This window comes from Equus quagga, chromosome 10 (assembly GCF_021613505.1).
Source record: "Equus quagga isolate Etosha38 chromosome 10, UCLA_HA_Equagga_1.0, whole genome shotgun sequence".
Lineage (NCBI taxonomy): Eukaryota > Metazoa > Chordata > Mammalia > Perissodactyla > Equidae > Equus > Equus quagga.
The window spans coordinates 64,123,487-64,141,449 of NC_060276.1; the positions used below are offsets into that span (position 1 = coordinate 64,123,487).

Sequence of the window (17,963 nt, forward strand, 5' to 3'; positions counted from 1 at the left end):
AATGTTCGACTGCACTGTGGATAGATGTGAAACAACCAGAACTAATTGTTAAGGCTTGAGCGTTAATAGGTAATTAGGAGATGCCTCTAGTGCCTCCAGGGAAAGAGAAAGGCTTTCAGGACTAATTGAATGATAGATCCGTAGGGGAAATCTGGGCAGTAGGCAGATGATTATAAGAGAAAGGTAAGTAATTAGGTTGAAGTGAACACCAGATAAGACCTGGTTCAAAAATGAACAACTTGAGGGACCAAGATGAAAAGAGATCCGACAACTAAATACAAAGCATGATTCTGGACAAGAGGAAAAAATAGCTATAAAGGATATTATAAAGACAACTGAGGAAACTGGAATGTGGACTATAGATCAGATAATGATATCATATCAATATTAATTTCTTGATTTTGATCTTTGTACTGTGGTTATGTAAGAGAATGTCTTTGTTCTTAGGAAAGGACCCTGATATCTGCCGTAAGGAGTATACAGGAGTTCTTTATACTATTCTTGCAACTTTTTTTTCAGTTTGAAATTATATCAAAATAAAAAATTACTGGGGCTGGCCCCATGGCCGAGTGGTTAAGTTGATGCACTCCATTTCGGCGGCCCAGGGATTCGCCGGTTCGGATCCTAGGCGCGGACATGGCACCACTCATCAGGCCATGCTTAGGTGGCGTCCCGCGTGCCACAACTAGAAGGACCTACAACTACAATATACAACTATGTACCGGGGGCTTTGGGAGAAAAAGGAAAAATAAAATCTTTAAAAATAAAAAATTACTATAAAAACTAATAGACTATATTCACTGGCTAGATAATGTTCCAAACCTGTTCTAAGGTGTGTTCTGTATTTACTACATGCATCTGTATATAGGTTGTATCCTCATAATAAGAACACACTAGAAGGAACGTGGTTTTAGTTGAAGTCAAGTAGCCTTGACTGAGATTGTCTTAGAAATTCTAATATGAGAGAGGTCAAGAATAGGATTATATTCCTAAAGTCATAGTTGCAAACTGTCAGTTAGTGGCAGCAAAGGCAGAGAAACAGCAATGGAACTACAAGTGCTACCTCACAGTGAAGAATATACACATGGAAGCACACAAATAGGTTCACAGCCTGACAGAGTTGGGCAAATTTTCCTGGGCAAATACCTATCTTGTCTTCCTGCCCTAAAGACTCATCTAGTCTGAGCTGGCACGGGACTCCAGGTTTTCCCACATCAGGGTCTGCTCTAAGGGAGCAGACCTGGAGCAGTTTGAGATCTTACATAACTAAGGCCAATCCAGAGCAGAAGCAAAATAACACTTGTCCTACTTCAACCCTCAGGATGGTGCCAGAAGAGACTCAGCTTATGGACTATGCGGAAATCATTTAGGACTCTGTTTCTCAATAGGGGTGCTACTGCCAGTTCGGATGGGACAGTTCTTAGTTCTGGGGACTATCTTACCTTATGAGCCATCTCCAGTGGCTCTCCACCTTTGATTAGGATGCCATTTTGAGCACCTACTCCTGTACCCACCATCACAGCAGTTGGAGTGGCCAGTCCCAGTGAACAAGGGCATGCAATGCACAGAACCGTGATAGAGGCTTGGAAAGCAAAGCGTACTATTGTTTCTGTTCGGGAGATACTTCTGTTGTAGCCCTTTAAAAGAAAGACGTGAGTTTTTGTTATTGATTTAGAGCTGTATAAAACAAAAGGAACAGAGCTTAATTCTATTTAAATAAAAACACAATTTTGAAGTCATACATAATTCTACTTAGCTATCAACATACACATATTAGTTATTAGCAAGAAAAGACTTTTTCATGAATATAAGAAATTGTGACATAATTGGCAATCAAGTCACAGTCCTAAAATCAATATTTCAATTTTACCGATTCCAGAGTTACAAACTATGGAGTGAATATAAGAAACATAAAAGTCGGCTTTTTTTATTTTGCTGAATATTGAGAATAAGTGTTTTTATTATGGACTTTCAAAAAATAGCTGCAAACATGAGACCTAATTCTCAACAAATTTTATCACGAACAGAAAGAATTCTGAATTTCTGTATATTAAGGACATAAATCTGCCTGTTATATTATTCTTTTTATTTTTAATTTATTTTTATTGCAGTAACATTGGTTTATAACATTATACAGCTTTCAGGAGTACATGATTATATTTCAATTTCTGTGTAGATTACATCATGATCACCACCCAAAGACTAATTACAATCCATGCCCACACACACGTGCCTAATCACCCCTTTCACCATCCTCCCTCCCTCGTTCCCCACTGGTAAACACTAATCCAATCTCTGTTTCTACATTTTTGTTTGTCGTTGCTTTTATCTTCTATTTATGAGTGAGATCATACGGTATTTGAGTTTCTCCCTCTGACTTATTTCACTCAGCATAATACCCTTAAGGTCCATCGACGTTGTCACAAATGGCCGGATTTCATCATTTCTTATGGTTGAGTAGTAGTCCATTGTGTATAAATACCACATCTTCTTTATCCATTCGTCCCTTGATGGGCACCTGGGTTGCTTCCCAGTTTTGGCTATGGTGAATAAGGCTGCGATGAACATGGGGTGCACAGATCTTTACACATTTGTGTTTTCAAGTTCTTGGGATAAAGACCCAGCAGTGGAACAGCTGGATCACATGGTAGATCTAAATTTTCTGAGGAATCTCCACACTGCTTTCCACAGTGGCTGCACCAGTTTGCACTCCCACCAGCAGTGTACGAGGGTTCCCTTCTCTCCACATCCTCTCCAGCACTTATTGTTTCCTGTCTTGTTAATTATAGCCATTCTGACGGGAGTGAGGTGGTATCTCATTGTAGTTTTGATTTGCATTTCCCTGATAGTTAATGATGTTGAAAATCTTTTCATGTGCTGGTTGACCATCCATATAACTTCTTTGGAGAAATCTCTTTTCAGATCTTTTTCCCATGTTTTAATTGGTTGTTAGTTTTTTTGTTGTTGAGATGTATGAGTTCTTTGTACATTTCAGATATTAACCCCTTATCTGATATATGGTTTGCAAATATCTTCTCCCAATTATTAAGTTGTCTTTTCGCTTTGTTGATGGTTTCCTTTGCTGCGCAGAAGCTTTCTAGTTTGATGTAGTCCCATGTGTTTATTTTTCTATTCTTTCTCTTGCCCGATCAGACATGGTATTTGAAAAAATGCTGCTAAGACCAATGTCGAAGAGCATACTGCCCAGGTTTTCTTCTAGAAGTTCCATGGTTTCAGATTCTTACATTCAAGTCTTTAATCCATTTTGAGTTTATTTTTGTGTACGATGTAAGACAATGGTCTACTTTCATTCTTTTGCATGTGGCTGTCCAGTTTTCCCAACATTATTTATTGAAGAGACTCTCTTTTCTCTATGGTATGTTCTTGGCTCCTTCATTGAAAATTAGCTGTCCATATATGTGTGGGTTTATTTCTGGGCTCTAGATTCTGTTCCATTGATCTGTGTGTCTGTTTTTGTGCCAGTCCCATGCTGTTTTGGTTACTACGGGTTTGTAGTCTATTTTGAAATCAGGGAGTGTGATACTCCCAGCTTTACTTTTTTCTCTCAGGATTCCTTTGGCTATTGGGGGTCTTTTGTTGTTCCACATACATTTTAAGATTCTTTGTTCCATTTCTGTGAAAAATGCTGTTGGAATTTTGATAGGGATTGCAGTGAATCTATAGATTGCTTTAGGAAGTATGGACATTTTAACTGTTAATTCTGCCAATCCAAAAGCACAGAGTATCTTTCCGTTTCTTTGTGTCTTCTTCAATTTAAACAATGTTTTATAGTTTCTGGTGTACAGATCTTTCACCTCTTTGGTTAAGTTTATTCCTAGGTATTTTATTCTTTTTGTTGCAATTATAAATGGGATTGTATTTGTTTTTTTGAGGAAGATTAGCCCTGAGCTAACTGCTGCCAATCCTCCTCTTTTTGCTGAGGAAGACTGGCCCTGAGCTAACATACATGCCCATCTTCCCCTACTTTATATGTGGGATGCCTACCAAAGCATGGCTTGCCAAGCGGTGCCATGTCCACATCCAGGATCTGAACCGATGAACCCCAGGCCGCCAAAGCAGAACGTGCGTACTTAACCGCTGCGCCACTGGGCTGGCCCCGGGATTGTATTCTTAATTTCTCTTTCTGCTACTTTGTTCTTAGTGTACAGAAATGCAACTGATTTTTGTATGTTGGTTTTGTATCCTTCAACTTGACTGCATTCATTTATTATTTCTAAAAGTTTTTCAGCAGATTCTTTAGGGGTTTCTATATATAAAATCATGTCATCTGCAAATAGTGACAGTTTCACATCTTCTTTTCCAATTTGGATCCATTTTATTTCTTTTTCTTGCATGATTGCTCTGGCTAGGACTTCCAATATTATGTTAAATAAGAGTGGTGAAAGTGGGCATCCTTGTCTGGTTCCTATTCTTAGAGGGATAGCTTTCAGTTTTTCTCCATTGAGAACAATATTAGCTGTGGGTTTGTCAAATACGGCCTTTATCATCTTGAGGTATTTTCCTTCTATACCCACTTTATTTAGAGTTTTTATCATAAATGGATGCTGTATCTTGTCAAATGCTTTCTCTGAATCTATTAAGATGACCATGTGATTTTTATTCCTCATTTTGTTAATGTGGTGTATCATGTTGATTGATTTGCAGATGGTGAACCATCCCTGCATTCTTGGAATAAATCACACTTGATCATGGTGTGTGATCTTTTTAATGTATTGTTGTATTCAATTTGCTAGTATCTTGTTGAGGATTTTTGCATCAATGTTCATCAGTGATATTTGCCTGTAATTTTCTTTTTTTGTGTTGTCCTCGTCTGGTTTTGGTATGAAGATAATGTTGGCTTTGTAGAATATGTTAGGAAATTTCCTCTCCTCTTCAATTTTTTGGAAGAGTTCGAGAAGGATAGCTATTAAGTCTTCTTTGAGTGTTTGGTAGAATTCACCAGGGAAGCCGGCTGGTCCTGGACTTTTATTTTTGGGGAGGTTTTTGATTACTGTTTTGATCTCCTTACTGGTGATTGGTCTATTCAAATTCTCTACTGCTTCTTGTTTCAGATTTGGAAGGCTGTATGACTCTAAGAATTTATCCATTTCTTCTATATTATCCAATTTGTTGGTGTGTACCTTTTCACAGTATTCTTGTATAATCTTTTGTATTTCTGAGGTGTCTGTTGTAATTTCTCCTCTTTCATTTCTGACTTAGTTTATTTGAGCCTTCTCTTTTTTTTCTGGGTGAGTCTAGCTAAAGGTTTGTCAATTTTGTTTATCTTTTCAAAGAACCAGTTCTTGGTTTCATTGGTTTTTTCTATTGTTTTCTTAGTCTCTGTTTCACTTATTTCTGCTTTTTTATTATTTCCTTCCTTCTGTTGATTTTAGACTTTGTTGTTCTTTTTCCAGTTCCCTTAGGTGCACTGTTAGATTGTTTATTTGGGACTTTTGTTTGTGGAGGTAGGCCTCAATTGCTGTGAACTTCCCTCTTAGAACCACTTTTGCTGTATCCCATAGATTTTGGCATGCTGTATTTTCATTTTCATTTGTCTCCAGGTATTTTTTGATTTCTCCTTCGATTTCTTCATTGACTCAATAATTGTTCAGTAGCATTTTGTTTAATCTCCACATATTTGTGGCTTTTTTGATTTTCTTCCTGTAGTTGATTTCTAGTTTCATACTGCTGTGGTCAGAAAAGATGGTTGGTATTATTTCGATCTTCTTAAATTTGAGGCTTGTTTTGTGGCCTAATATGTAATGTATCCTGGAGAATGTTCCATATGCATTTGAAAAGAATGTGTATTCTGTGGTTTTTGGATGGAATGTTCTGTATATGTCTACTAAGTCCATCTGGCCTAATGTGTCACTTAAGGCCAATGTTTCCTTATTAATCTTCTGTTTGGATGATCTATCCATTGGTCTAAGTGGAGTGTTAAAGTCCCCTAGTATTATTGCGTTACTGTCTATTTCTCCTTTTATGCCTGTTAATACTTGCTTTATATATTTAGGTGCTCCTATGTTGGGTGCATAGGTAGTTACAAGTATTACATTTTCTTTTTGGATTGTTCCTTTTATCATTATGTAATGCCCTTCTTTGTCTTTTGTTACAGTTTTTGTTTTAAAGTCTACTTTGTCTGATCTAAGTATTGCTACCCCAGCTTTCACTTCTTTCCCATGCTGGAGTATCTTTTTCCATCCTTTCACTTTCAGTTTGTGATGTCTTTAGGTCTTAAGTATGTCTCTTGTATGCAGCATATATATGGGCCTTGTTTTTTTTATCCAATTGGCTACCCTATGCCTTTTGATTGGAGCATTTAGTCCACTGACATTTAAAGTAGCTGTTGATAAATATGTATTTATTGCCATTTTGTCACTTTTTTGGGGGGTGTTTTAGTCATTCTTCTCTGTTCCTTTCTTCTTTTCTTGCTCTCTTCCCTTGTGGTTTGATGGCTTTCTTTGGTAATGTGTTTGATTTCCTTTCTCTTACTTGTTTATTTATTATAGGTTTCTGGTTTGTGATTACCATGAGGTTCATATATAAAACTCTACATATATAGCAATCTATAGTGAGTTGATAGTCTCTTTAGTTTGATCTCTTTCTAAAAGCTCTACTCTTTTACTCCTCTCCTCCCACATGTTATGTTTCTGAATCATATCTCTTATTTTGTATGTGTCTATCTATTACCCTCTTATCATTGAAATAGGTAATTTTAGTACTTTTGTCTTTTAACCTTCATATTATCTTCATAGGTGGTTGATCTGCTACCTTTAGTGTATTTTTGCCTTTACCAGTGATTTTATTGCCTGCTTCCTTTTTCTCTGTTTTGATAATTTTCTTATCCCTATTTGTGGTCTTCTCTTTCCCACTTAAATAAGTCCCTTCAGCATTTTTTGTAGAACTGGTTTCTTGGTGATAAACTTCTTTAATTTTTGCTTGTCTGGGAAACTCTCTCTCCTTCCATTCTGAATGATAATCTTACTGGGTAGAGTATTCTTGGCTGTAGGGTTTTTCCTTTCAGCTCTTTAAATAGCCTTTAGGGTTTCAGCTGAGAAATCTGCTGATAGCCTTATGGGCTTTCCTTTCTATGTCACTTGTTGCCTTTATCTTGCAGGTTTTAGGATTCTCTCTTTACCTTTAATTTTGGACATTTTAATTACAATATGTCTTGGTGTGGGTTTCTTTAAGTTTATCTTGTTTGGTGCTCTCTGTGCTTCCTGTACTTGGATGTCTGTTTTCTTCCTTAGGTTAGGAAAGTTTTCAGCTATTATTTATTCAAATAGATTCTCTGCCCCTTTGTCTCTCTCTTCTCCTTCTGGGACACCTATAATACAATTGTTAGTGCGCTTGATATCGTCCCAGAGTTCCCTTAGACTGTTCTCATTCTTTTTAATTCTTTGTTCCTTTATCCGTTCAGTTTGAGTGATTTCCTCTAGTCTTTTGTCCAGCTCACTGATCCGTTCTTCTGTATCATCTACTCTGCTATTGAGTCCCTCTAGTGAATTTTTCATTTCCAGTATTGTATTCTTCATTTCTGATTGGGTTTTTTTCAGTTTCCAATTCTTTGTTGACATTCTCACTGTGTTCATCCAGTCTTCTCCCAAGATCAGTGAGCATCCTTATGACTCCTTGTTTGAACTCCTTGTCAGGTTGATTGTTTATTTCTATTTCATTTAGTTCTTTTTTGGAGTTTTGTCCTGTTCCCTTATTTGGAATGTATTCCTTTGCCTCCTCATTATGCCTCTTTCTCTGTGCTTATATCTATGTATTAGGTGAGTCAGCTATATCTCCTGATCTTGGAGACGTGGCCTTACGTAAGAGATGCCTTTTGAGGCCCAGCAGTTTCCACTGTTCTTTAAAGATAATGAAAAAAATTCATCCAATCACCCAGCATGCAAAGGGAGCTTAATCACATTTCTATAAAATTATTTTCACTGTAACAATGTGAACTGAGTATATCTAGTAGTATAGGGCTTAGTGACATTCAATATTACTTGTGTGGGTAAATACAATTGACAGTATTAGGAAAATCTCCTAAGAACCCCTGAACTCATGAGAAAAAAATTCTGAAGGATACACATTCCAAAATACTCCCCAGACATCCTCTTGTTCAATGTGTACTTAACTAATGGGAATCATCAAAAGAAACTTTTTTATATTATCCTAATGACCATATCATGGAATAGATACATAGTTGTTACTATTCTACTTGTTCTATAATTGAAGGGATAAAGCATGAAACAGTGTACAGCATGGCATTTTTTAAAATAAAGAAACAATAAAGGAAGCCTTTCTTAGTAGTACTGGTTTTACAATGCTAGATTTTTACTAAGTTCTCAAATGCTTAAACTAAGTGTTCATCTAGGAGTTACATATCCGTATAGAAACAGAGTTGGAATGGACTTTCATAGATATCTAAGCTCATGCTTTCATATATGTCATATGTGTATATTTTCACCTATATTAATCCCAATCCTGCAATTTAGGTATTATTATCAGTACATCACAAATGACAAAAGTGAGGATAAGAAAAGTTAAGCGATTTAAAGGTTATATCTCTAATATGAAGCATGGCCAGGTCCACTTTACCACTTTATGACACCATACTTTAGAGACTATCATACAACTAGAGAGGAACAGGCACTAATATTATCTTATATTTATAAAACATTTAATAAATTACAAAGTGTTTCTAATATATCATCTTATTTGACTTTCACAACTGCAAGTTATGCAGGATGGGTATTACTAAAATCTCACTTTATAGATGAGGAAACTGAAGCTGAGAGAGAAATTAAGTTGACCTAAGATCACATTGATGGGACGTGGCAGAGCTGAGATCCCAAGGTTTTCCTCAATATATCTACAGTCCTTTGTGAAAGTAAAATCATGCTGGGAATAAGACTAAGTATAAAAGGTAAAAGTTCAGTACTTGCTTTTAGAAAATCACAAGCCATCATGAAAAAAATCTCTTCAAAAGGCAATCTTTTACTTTTACATAAATGCAAATGTTATTCTTATCACCTTCCCACTCCAGTCCCTTAAAGATAATAGTATTTTCCATTTAGTTACTTATGTAAAAGATTCACAAATTGTTCTACATACGGTAAAGAGTTGTTAGAAGTCACTTACAGGAAAGTAGGCTTCCACAATTTCAAAATTCAGAAATCCAATTATAATCCAAACCAAGAGGGTAGCAATGGAAACAATAACAATAAAAGGAACAAAGTAGCCACTGAGTTTGTCTGCAAACTGCTGGATAGGAGCCTAGAATTAAATAATAATAATAATAAGTATATCAAAAGTCTCCTTTTCTGATAATAAATACAGAGTATATTTCATATTGAGCACAAAGAGAAATATTTTAATAAACTCCATATTAATGCAATGAGAATGAAGGGAAAACACAAAAACTAGATGAAGATTTATACTGAGCAGGCTTTAAGGAAAATACTTTCTCTTTCTCCTAGGGAGTTAAGTTACCTTGGATGTTTGCGCCTCCTCCACAAGTTTGACAATTTGAGAAAGGGTTGTGTCTCCTCCAACGTGGGTTGCACGGATAAGTAGTGACCCATTCTGGTTAATGGAACCAGCAATTACTGTGCTGCCAGGTTTCTTGGCCACAGGCATTGCCTCCCCTGTATAAGGAATAAAGATAAGATTTAGCGAGCATAAATAAACACTATCTTGAAATGTACCATTATTTGTTAAGTCAAAAAAATATCTAGAAAAGAGATTCTTATTTCTGAAATAGAATCTGGACAAATGCCTAGGTGAAAGTTGCCCTACCTCTTCCCTTATATCAATTCTGGGCCAAGCCCAGGGGTGCATATCTTAAACTGGGAAAACCTAATATGTTAGCTCTTGTTGGCAGATACTTTTGGAGCTCCAAAAGGGAGTTCTTGTTTGTAATAACTACTGGGGAGACATGGGGTGCTGCTACTCCAATTTAGTGAGCCAGGGTCAGGGATACTAAATTTACTACGATGTGTAAGACAGTCCCCTGGTACTAAGAGTTGTGCCATCCAAACTGGCAGTAGCACCCCTATTGAGAAACAGAGTCCTAAATGATTTCCACATAGTCCATAAGCTGAGCTTCTTCCGGCACCATCCTGAGGGTTGAAGGAGGAAAGGTGTTATTTTGCTTCTGCTCTGGATTGGCCTTAGTTACGTAAGATCTCTCAAACTGCTCCAGGTCTGCTCCCTTAGAGCAGACCCGGATGTGGGAAAACCTGGAGTCCTATGCCAGCTCAGACTAGACCAGTCTTTAGAGCAGGAAGACAAAATAGTATTTGCCCTGGAAAATTTACCTAAGTCTATTGGGCTCTACAGCAGAATGAAAACTTCCTTTGGCTATACATTCTAGTAATTAACAATCCTCAGTAAAAAGAGCCTTGAGTAGCATAACTAAAACCACAAAGTAAACCTGTATAAATTGATTTAATATACTCTTAAAAAGAACTCATATTGCCTTTGCTCATTATATACTCATTCCATACTTTCTACAAAAAGCTCTTTACCTTTCATGCCTATTTTGAATTAACACTTTGGATTCACTTCACTTTCATGTCATGATCCTCTGAAAGAACATACCTGTGATGAGAGACTCATCTACCATAGAATGTCCTTCAATAACACGACCATCCACTGGAAATTTGCCTCCTGGAACCACTTTAATGATGTCTCCACGTTGTACAAGTTCCACATCCACTTGTTCTTCACTGAATGTGAGTTAAAACAAAAAGCATCGTGACAATATGCTTCTCAGCCTGATCCGTCCATGCGAGCTTTTTATTTAGCTCATGTCAAACTTGTGGCTCCACAATTGCTACCACTGGAAGCCAGAAGCTCTATTTAAGCTAGCAACTGCAATGTCAGTCCTGTCCACTGCTGGGGAACAGCTCAGTACCTGGCTCAAAGTAGGCACTCTAAATATTTGTAGGACAGTCATTGAATGAATAAATGAAAGCTTTAGAAAATAATATAATGGGGTTTTATTTCACTAAACAATTTATTTCTGTAAATTTGCCTAAACAATTTTATGAGTATACAAATGAGAAATACAAAAGAGTGAAATCTTTTCAAGCCTTTAGCTCTAACTTCCAGTTTACAGGTAACACAGGAGTTATAGAACAAGTTAAATGGCACCACAAGGAAGCAAAGAGACAAATTCAGACTGTGGGATATTCTACAGGACAACTGATGGATGTTTCTTTCACCAACCAACTGTAGAGACAGGGAGGAGTGGGGAGGAAGCAAGGAGGGGAGGAGGGAGGGAGGAGCTGTGTAGATTAAAAGAAACACGTCAGTCAAATGCAATGATGAATAGATCTTGTTTAAATTCCATCTTAAACTAAGAAACTTAAAACATTTTGGAGACAAAGGGAGAAATATGAATAAGGACTGCGTATTAGATGATATTAAGGAATTATTGTTCATTTTGGTAGATGCAATATGGTATTATAGTTATATAAGAATATGTCCTTTTCTCAGAGATACTACAGGAATATTTAGCAGTAAAACAATATGACTGGGATTTACTTTAAACTACTACCACAACAAGAGAAAGAAAGATAGGATGCATAGATGAAGGGTGGCAAATACAAAGAATTGCTGAATGTGAGAGACAGATTATGTAGGTTCATCATACCCTTCTCTCTACTTCTGTATATATATATGATATTTTTCATAAGAAGTTAGAAAAGAGAAGGGGGAAGAATGAAGATAAATACCTCAAGAGGATATTATCAGAGTCAAGAGTTACAATAGTTGCTTCTGTAGCTTGTAGTGAAATTAGCTTGGCAAGAGCCTCTGAGGTTTTGCCCTATAAATTAAAACAAACATGTTAACAATGCTGAGGAAGAAAAAGCTCAAGTCTTACCTAAAATAAAGATACAATCTTTAACATTTACTCAAAAGGCAGCTTTAGGAATATTAATTAGTTCAAATGAGAAAATGTTTCACTTCAAAAATACGAAGTACACAAATATAAAATGTATTACTAGGTATAATTTATAAATAAACAATGTAAATTAATAAAAACATCAGGAACCCAATAGGTACAAGGGCAAAGGACATGAACAGGTAATTCATTTAAGAAGAAATATAATACCTAATATGTGGAAAAATGTTTATCCCTGCTATTAATAGAAGAAACGCAAACTAAAGCAACTCCATGATACCATCTAATGCCTACTAACTTAGCGAGAATTTAGACAGGAGTAAATGCTGATGAAGTAGTAGTAAAACAACTTTATTAACATACCCTTGCTGGCAAAAATTGTTACCGTGTGTGGCATGAGCCATAGAAAGGTGTATGCCCTTTAATCATATCCTTTGTAATTTATCTTAAGATACTAATTCAATAGAAATAACTATTAGACATGAATATGTTTAACGCAGGATTATCTAAAATTAAAAATTAGAAACATTCTAATTGAGAACAAAACCAGAATGGTTTAGTAAATTACAGCAGATTGATTTGACAGAATATTATGCAGAAATACCAAATAATTATCTAGACTGCAAAAAGGAGGAAAAAACCTTATAGTGTTAAGAGTAGAAAGTGGTATGTAAACTATGTTTGCCACTCTGTAAAATATAATCGTATGTAAAACAGGATTAGAAAGTGAGTTCCATTATAGCATGGGATTACAGGTGAATCTTTTTCCATCATTATTCAAAATCTTGTGGTCACACTAAGTTTTCCATTAATAACGTGATATAAATAAATAAAACAAGTACTGCTCAAATGTCTCTCTCAAAATAAACATGGACATATGATACTATCTACAGTATTAATTCCATAAATTTGATAAATCTTCCAAAGGAATATTTAACTTAAAATATTGCCCAGGGGCTGGCCCGGTTGCACAGTGGTTAAGTGCGCACGTTCTGCTTCTCAGCGGCCCAGGGTTCGCCACAGTTCGGATCCCGGGTGCGGACATGGCACCGTTTGGGATGCCATGCTGTGCTAGGCGTCCCACATATAAAGTAGAGGAAGATGGGAAGGGATGTTAGCTCAGGGCCAGGCTTCCTCAGCAAAAAAGAGGAGGACTGGCAGCAGTTAGCTCAGGGCTAATCCTCCTCAAAAAAAAATAAAATGTTGCCCAAAAACACTTCCTTCAGTAAATGGTTAACTACATAAATCAATGTATATTCCCAGTACGTGGTCTAGAAAATATTATGGTCATTTCTCCACACAAGATTTTAACAAATGTCAGTCTTTCTTACTTTACCTTTGCTATATGTTCCAGCCACCGGCCTAGTGCAATAAACACAAAAAGCATAGGAGGCGTGTCAAAGAAAGTAATAGGGTTCACTTTGGCTCTCTCATACATTGCAACCAGAAGAATAACCAAAGAATAGGCAAATGCAATGGTGGTGGCCAGCACAATCAGCACGTCCATATTCGCAGTTTTATGCTTCAGTGCTTTGTAGGCCTGAATGTAGAAGTGCCAGCCTCCGAAAAACTGTAATATAGAAACAATAATCATTGCTTTTTTAAAAAATGCGGAAATTCACATATATACCTCAATAGCTAAGATACAGTATCAATGTTAACTTCCTTTGGCTTTTATCTAATCCATAAACACTAAGGAGAGATTCTAAGCTGCACCGATAGTGTTTGTATTTTAGCAGAGATGTGTTTGTAGGGATTCAAATCTCTGTGCAAGCCCTTGGCAACTGTCCTCTATGATCCAATGGATATTTCATAATATAAGCATAGTCACATGGTTCTTGGATTTTTCTTTTTGAACTGGGGAAAGAATTACATTCTTCTAACAAGGATTTTTTATATAAAACTCACCTCCCCCTTTCCAAAATTTAACCTAAGTGGTATATCACAAGCTATGGGATCTGTGGCTGTTTTTGTTGGAAAACTTAACTGAAAAGCTTATTTTTCATTAGTATAAAGAAACATACTACGATGTTTTAAAAATCATTATTGCCTTTTATAAGGGTCAGAAAAAGGAACAGATTTGTTATTAGACTAGGAATTAAATTAGGAATTTATTAGATGAACACTTAGATGGAAGTGTTTCACAGTAAAAGTTTATCTTGGAGATAAAGAGAAGAACTGAAAACATACAGAAAGTAATGAACTCAAGTGCCAGGGAGAAATAACAAAAACAATAATATAATATAATAATTATTATAATTACTTTATTTTATATAATAAATTTAAAACATATTTATAATGTATTTAATAGAATTAATATAAATATAATTGGTTCTAATATATTTAATATAAAATATTAAATATATTTTATTATTATAATAATGTAAATTTAAATATAAAGTTATATCCAATAGCAGATATGAATACCAAATTCATATCTGAATATGAATTGCACTCTTATTCTCTGTTTGTCACTAAACAATATCCTTAAGGAGTTAAGTGGAATTTATTATCTACTTTAACTAACCACTCAGTCTAAGATTATTTTTGTAAAGCATCCAGCATAAAATAATCAGACTTCTGGCTAATATCTGATCTGCAACTGAAAATAGCCTTGCCTGCCACATTTTGGCTATTTTTCATTATTAAATACACTTGCTAACATTTCACTTGCCTGTACAGGTACACACAATAAAAAGGATAGCAAATTCATAATGGACAATCCTGGCAGGATCTGGCGCTCCAGGAACATAGAAGAATGAATGTGGATCATTTCTTCTTGACTTATGTTCTGATTATGGTGAAGAGTTTCAAGGTGGTGGTCCATAACCATCATATATATCATCAGCCCCATTACAGGAATACAGAAAAATAGGCTCACAAGGAAGGACCGTCTCCATCTTATATAGAAAAGAAAACTCATTTTAGTAAGTAGTTAATGGTTAAAGATTCTATGTACTATAGAGAAATATAAATTGTGACCACTCCACCCAGTATAGGGATGATGTTATAAAAACCCACATGCTAAGAGGATATTAAATTTGTAACGAGGAGTCAAAATCTGTTTTTCACTGACACTCTGAAAGTACTTACTGTCTTATTTCTCGTTTATGGTCTAGGTGGCTTGCTGACCGATCCTTCTTGACCAAAGAAGCTTTAAAACCTAAGCTCTAAGGAAATTCATGAGAAAACAATTATTTCACTGAACACATAAATATTATATAGAGAAATTCTAAGCCATGGTATTGTCATTAAGAACAATTCAATTCAATTACTGGGTGCAAGTCAATCTGGGAAATACAAAGATGAAAATGTGCTTCCTTCCCTTAATTACCTTTGTTTCTAATCTTTCATCAAAGAAAGGAATATTTCCTCAAGTCTAGTTAACATCTTCCTACTGTTCTCAAATTAATGATTTAACTCAAGCGCAGCTGTCCTCAGTAGAGGTTCCTATTATAACAAAAAGTAAACTAAAGCCTCCAATAAGCAATTTTGGAAAAAAGCAGAATCTGTTCCTTGGTCAGGCTGACAGAGTGTTTGATGACCTACTAAGAAAGAATTCAGCAGTAAAAACATATATTTTATGTTTAGACAAGCATCATCTACTAGTACCGATGTATATTAATCACTTTCTAAAAAATTTTAGCTTTGACATCTACCTATCCATCCATCCATCCCCTGAACAAGTACAGAAAATTGAATAATAGGCCACAAAAGCTAGCCCATATTAAATCTATTATTTAACGCCTTGCATATGCAGTCTTTACTCTTGTTCTATCAGAAAAAAACACAAACAAAAATGTTCCTCAATAAAACAAAGTATAAAAAGAAAACTACACCTAAGTAAGACTCATGAGCATAGACAGTAACATACACTATACTTTCAAGTGCTAAGGAAAATGCTGCCATCTTATGTTTGTTGGCAATGTAACACAGCGAAAAGAGCAAGCACAAGCTTTGGAGTCAGATTAGGCTCAAATCCCAGCTATGACACTTACTAGCTATGTGACTTTGGGCAGGTGACTTAACTTCTCTTAACCTGAGTTTCCTCACCTCCAAAATGAAGATGACAGCATTCTTGTGAGAATTAAATTAAAAGAGTTGAAGCTTTGCAATCTTGGTAACTGGCACATAGTAGATACTCAATAATCTCAGCTCCACAAAGATGTTAATGGTATTATTACCTAAACTAATAGGATCTTATCTGAACCATAATATACTTTAGATCATTAGAACACCAATGCTATACCACACTGAAACTTTTCAAGCACGTTCAAATGTACTACCACTTAAGATTAATTGAAGAACACAGGATGAATTTGTCACAATGAAAAGGATTTGGTCTTTTAAAATTCTTACTTTAACTTAAAAATACATCATTTGCTTTGACCTAACAAACAATAAAGCATCTAGCAGGATGCTCCACTTTCTTAGTGATTAACATGAACCTTACTCAAAACAAATTGTATTTTACTTCCATTTTCTAAATGATTTGTGGTTCTACCTTAAGCCTGCACCTGATTAATAGTGCCAATGTGCCTTTGCCTAACTCTTCTTGATAAAGACCAAAAAAAAAAAACGCAGACACATTTACATTAAATCTTGAGGCAGATGTTGTTTACAGTAAACGAAGGGGTCAGATTTTTTTCACTGTCTCTATCTGATACAAACCAGAAGTGATTCAAGGGAGTGCTGACTGAACCGGTAAGAACACAGAAATGCAAAATCTTGGCACTTACTTCAATTGTATGGATAATATCTCTGGGACCAATAATTTCTGGATCGTATTTAATATGTGCTTTGTTGGTTGCCAGGGCCACAGAGCAGTAGAAGATCCCTCTGTGTTTTGTGAGGGTAGACTCTATTTTATGTACACAGGAGGCACATGTCATTCCTCTCACCTGTTAAAGACAAACGCTTCGTTAACCAGAAATATACTGTTTCCTCCATCAAACATGAGTTATTAATTTAAACTAAAAGAACTGTTGTAACATGGAATTAACACAGATCTTATCTGCACTACTAACACGCTTTAGATATGATCATTAAAACACCGTTTTGTATCACACAGAACAAAGATATGGTCCCAGCTGCAATAAGTTAAATAGTAGAGGATCTCATTAATAGTCTCCCTATTCCTGTCAAGGAAGTGGTAGAGGATTTGATATCTATCATTATTTCTTGTATTCAATGCTTTGCTTTCCTCTAGATTTTTTTTCATGCTGCTGAAGTGTATAGCTTTTAGTATTACTTTCAGTGGAGGTTAATGGATGACAAACATGTTCTACCTTTGTCTAAAAATGTATTTTGCCCTATGTCTATTTTTTTTAAATGTTACTTTTTTATTTTTATTTTTTTTTTGAGAAAGATTAGCCCTGAGCTAACTGCTGCCAATCCTCCTTTTTTTGCTGAGGAAGACTGGCCCTGAGCTAACATCCGTGCCCATCTTCCTCCACTCCATATGTGGGATGCCTGCCACAGCATGGCTGGCCAGGCGGTGCCATGTCTGCACCTGGGATCCGAACTGGTGAACCCTGGGCCGCCAAAGCAGAACGTGCGGACTTAACCACCATGCCACCGGGCCAGCCCCTACCCCATGTCTTGAGTGAGGTTATAGTTCAGTTGGGTATTAAATTCTAAAATGGAGGGTCAGGACTTCTAGCATGACTCTGTGAAGAGCTCAGCAAATCCTTTCCCCAAAAGGCAATGATAAAACTGGACAAAAGTTTCAAAAAACAACCACTGAAAGACTCTGAGAAGTGACCAAAGTGTATACAACAAATTATGAAGTATTTATTCAAGAATATCTACTGAAGGGAAATTCTTCTCTCCATAGAAGCAATGAGAAAACTGACAAAAATTATCGGAAGGAACTTTTTCAGAAATTTAGAAATTAAACAAAAGCTTGCAGCAATCCAGGAAGCATTTATTCAAGAAAATCAGATAAATTCTGATAAAACAGCAAGCTATGTGGCATTATAATTTGCCTTATTCCCACTCTGTCCCCTCCAGCTCTGTGGTAGCCATGAAGACCAAAAGCCCACAATCATGGTGGAAA

At 36.0% G+C, this 17,963-nt stretch overlaps 1 protein-coding gene across 1 annotated transcript in view; it reads right to left on the reverse strand.

The window, feature by feature from the left end:
- ATP7A (ATPase copper transporting alpha) overlaps window positions 1-17,963 on the reverse strand; it is a 132,073-nt gene that overhangs the window by 18,721 nt on the left and 95,389 nt on the right. Inside the window, exons 7-15 of the mRNA XM_046673056.1 lie at window positions 16,645-16,806; window positions 14,999-15,075; window positions 14,580-14,805; window positions 13,242-13,475; window positions 11,736-11,827; window positions 10,597-10,724; window positions 9,487-9,641; window positions 9,136-9,270; window positions 1,443-1,637 (exon numbers count right to left, since the gene is read on the reverse strand). Of these exons, the coding sequence (XP_046529012.1) occupies window positions 1,443-1,637; window positions 9,136-9,270; window positions 9,487-9,641; window positions 10,597-10,724; window positions 11,736-11,827; window positions 13,242-13,475; window positions 14,580-14,805; window positions 14,999-15,075; window positions 16,645-16,806 (1,404 nt within the window). The remainder of the gene's footprint in view (window positions 1-1,442; window positions 1,638-9,135; window positions 9,271-9,486; window positions 9,642-10,596; window positions 10,725-11,735; window positions 11,828-13,241; window positions 13,476-14,579; window positions 14,806-14,998; window positions 15,076-16,644; window positions 16,807-17,963) is intronic.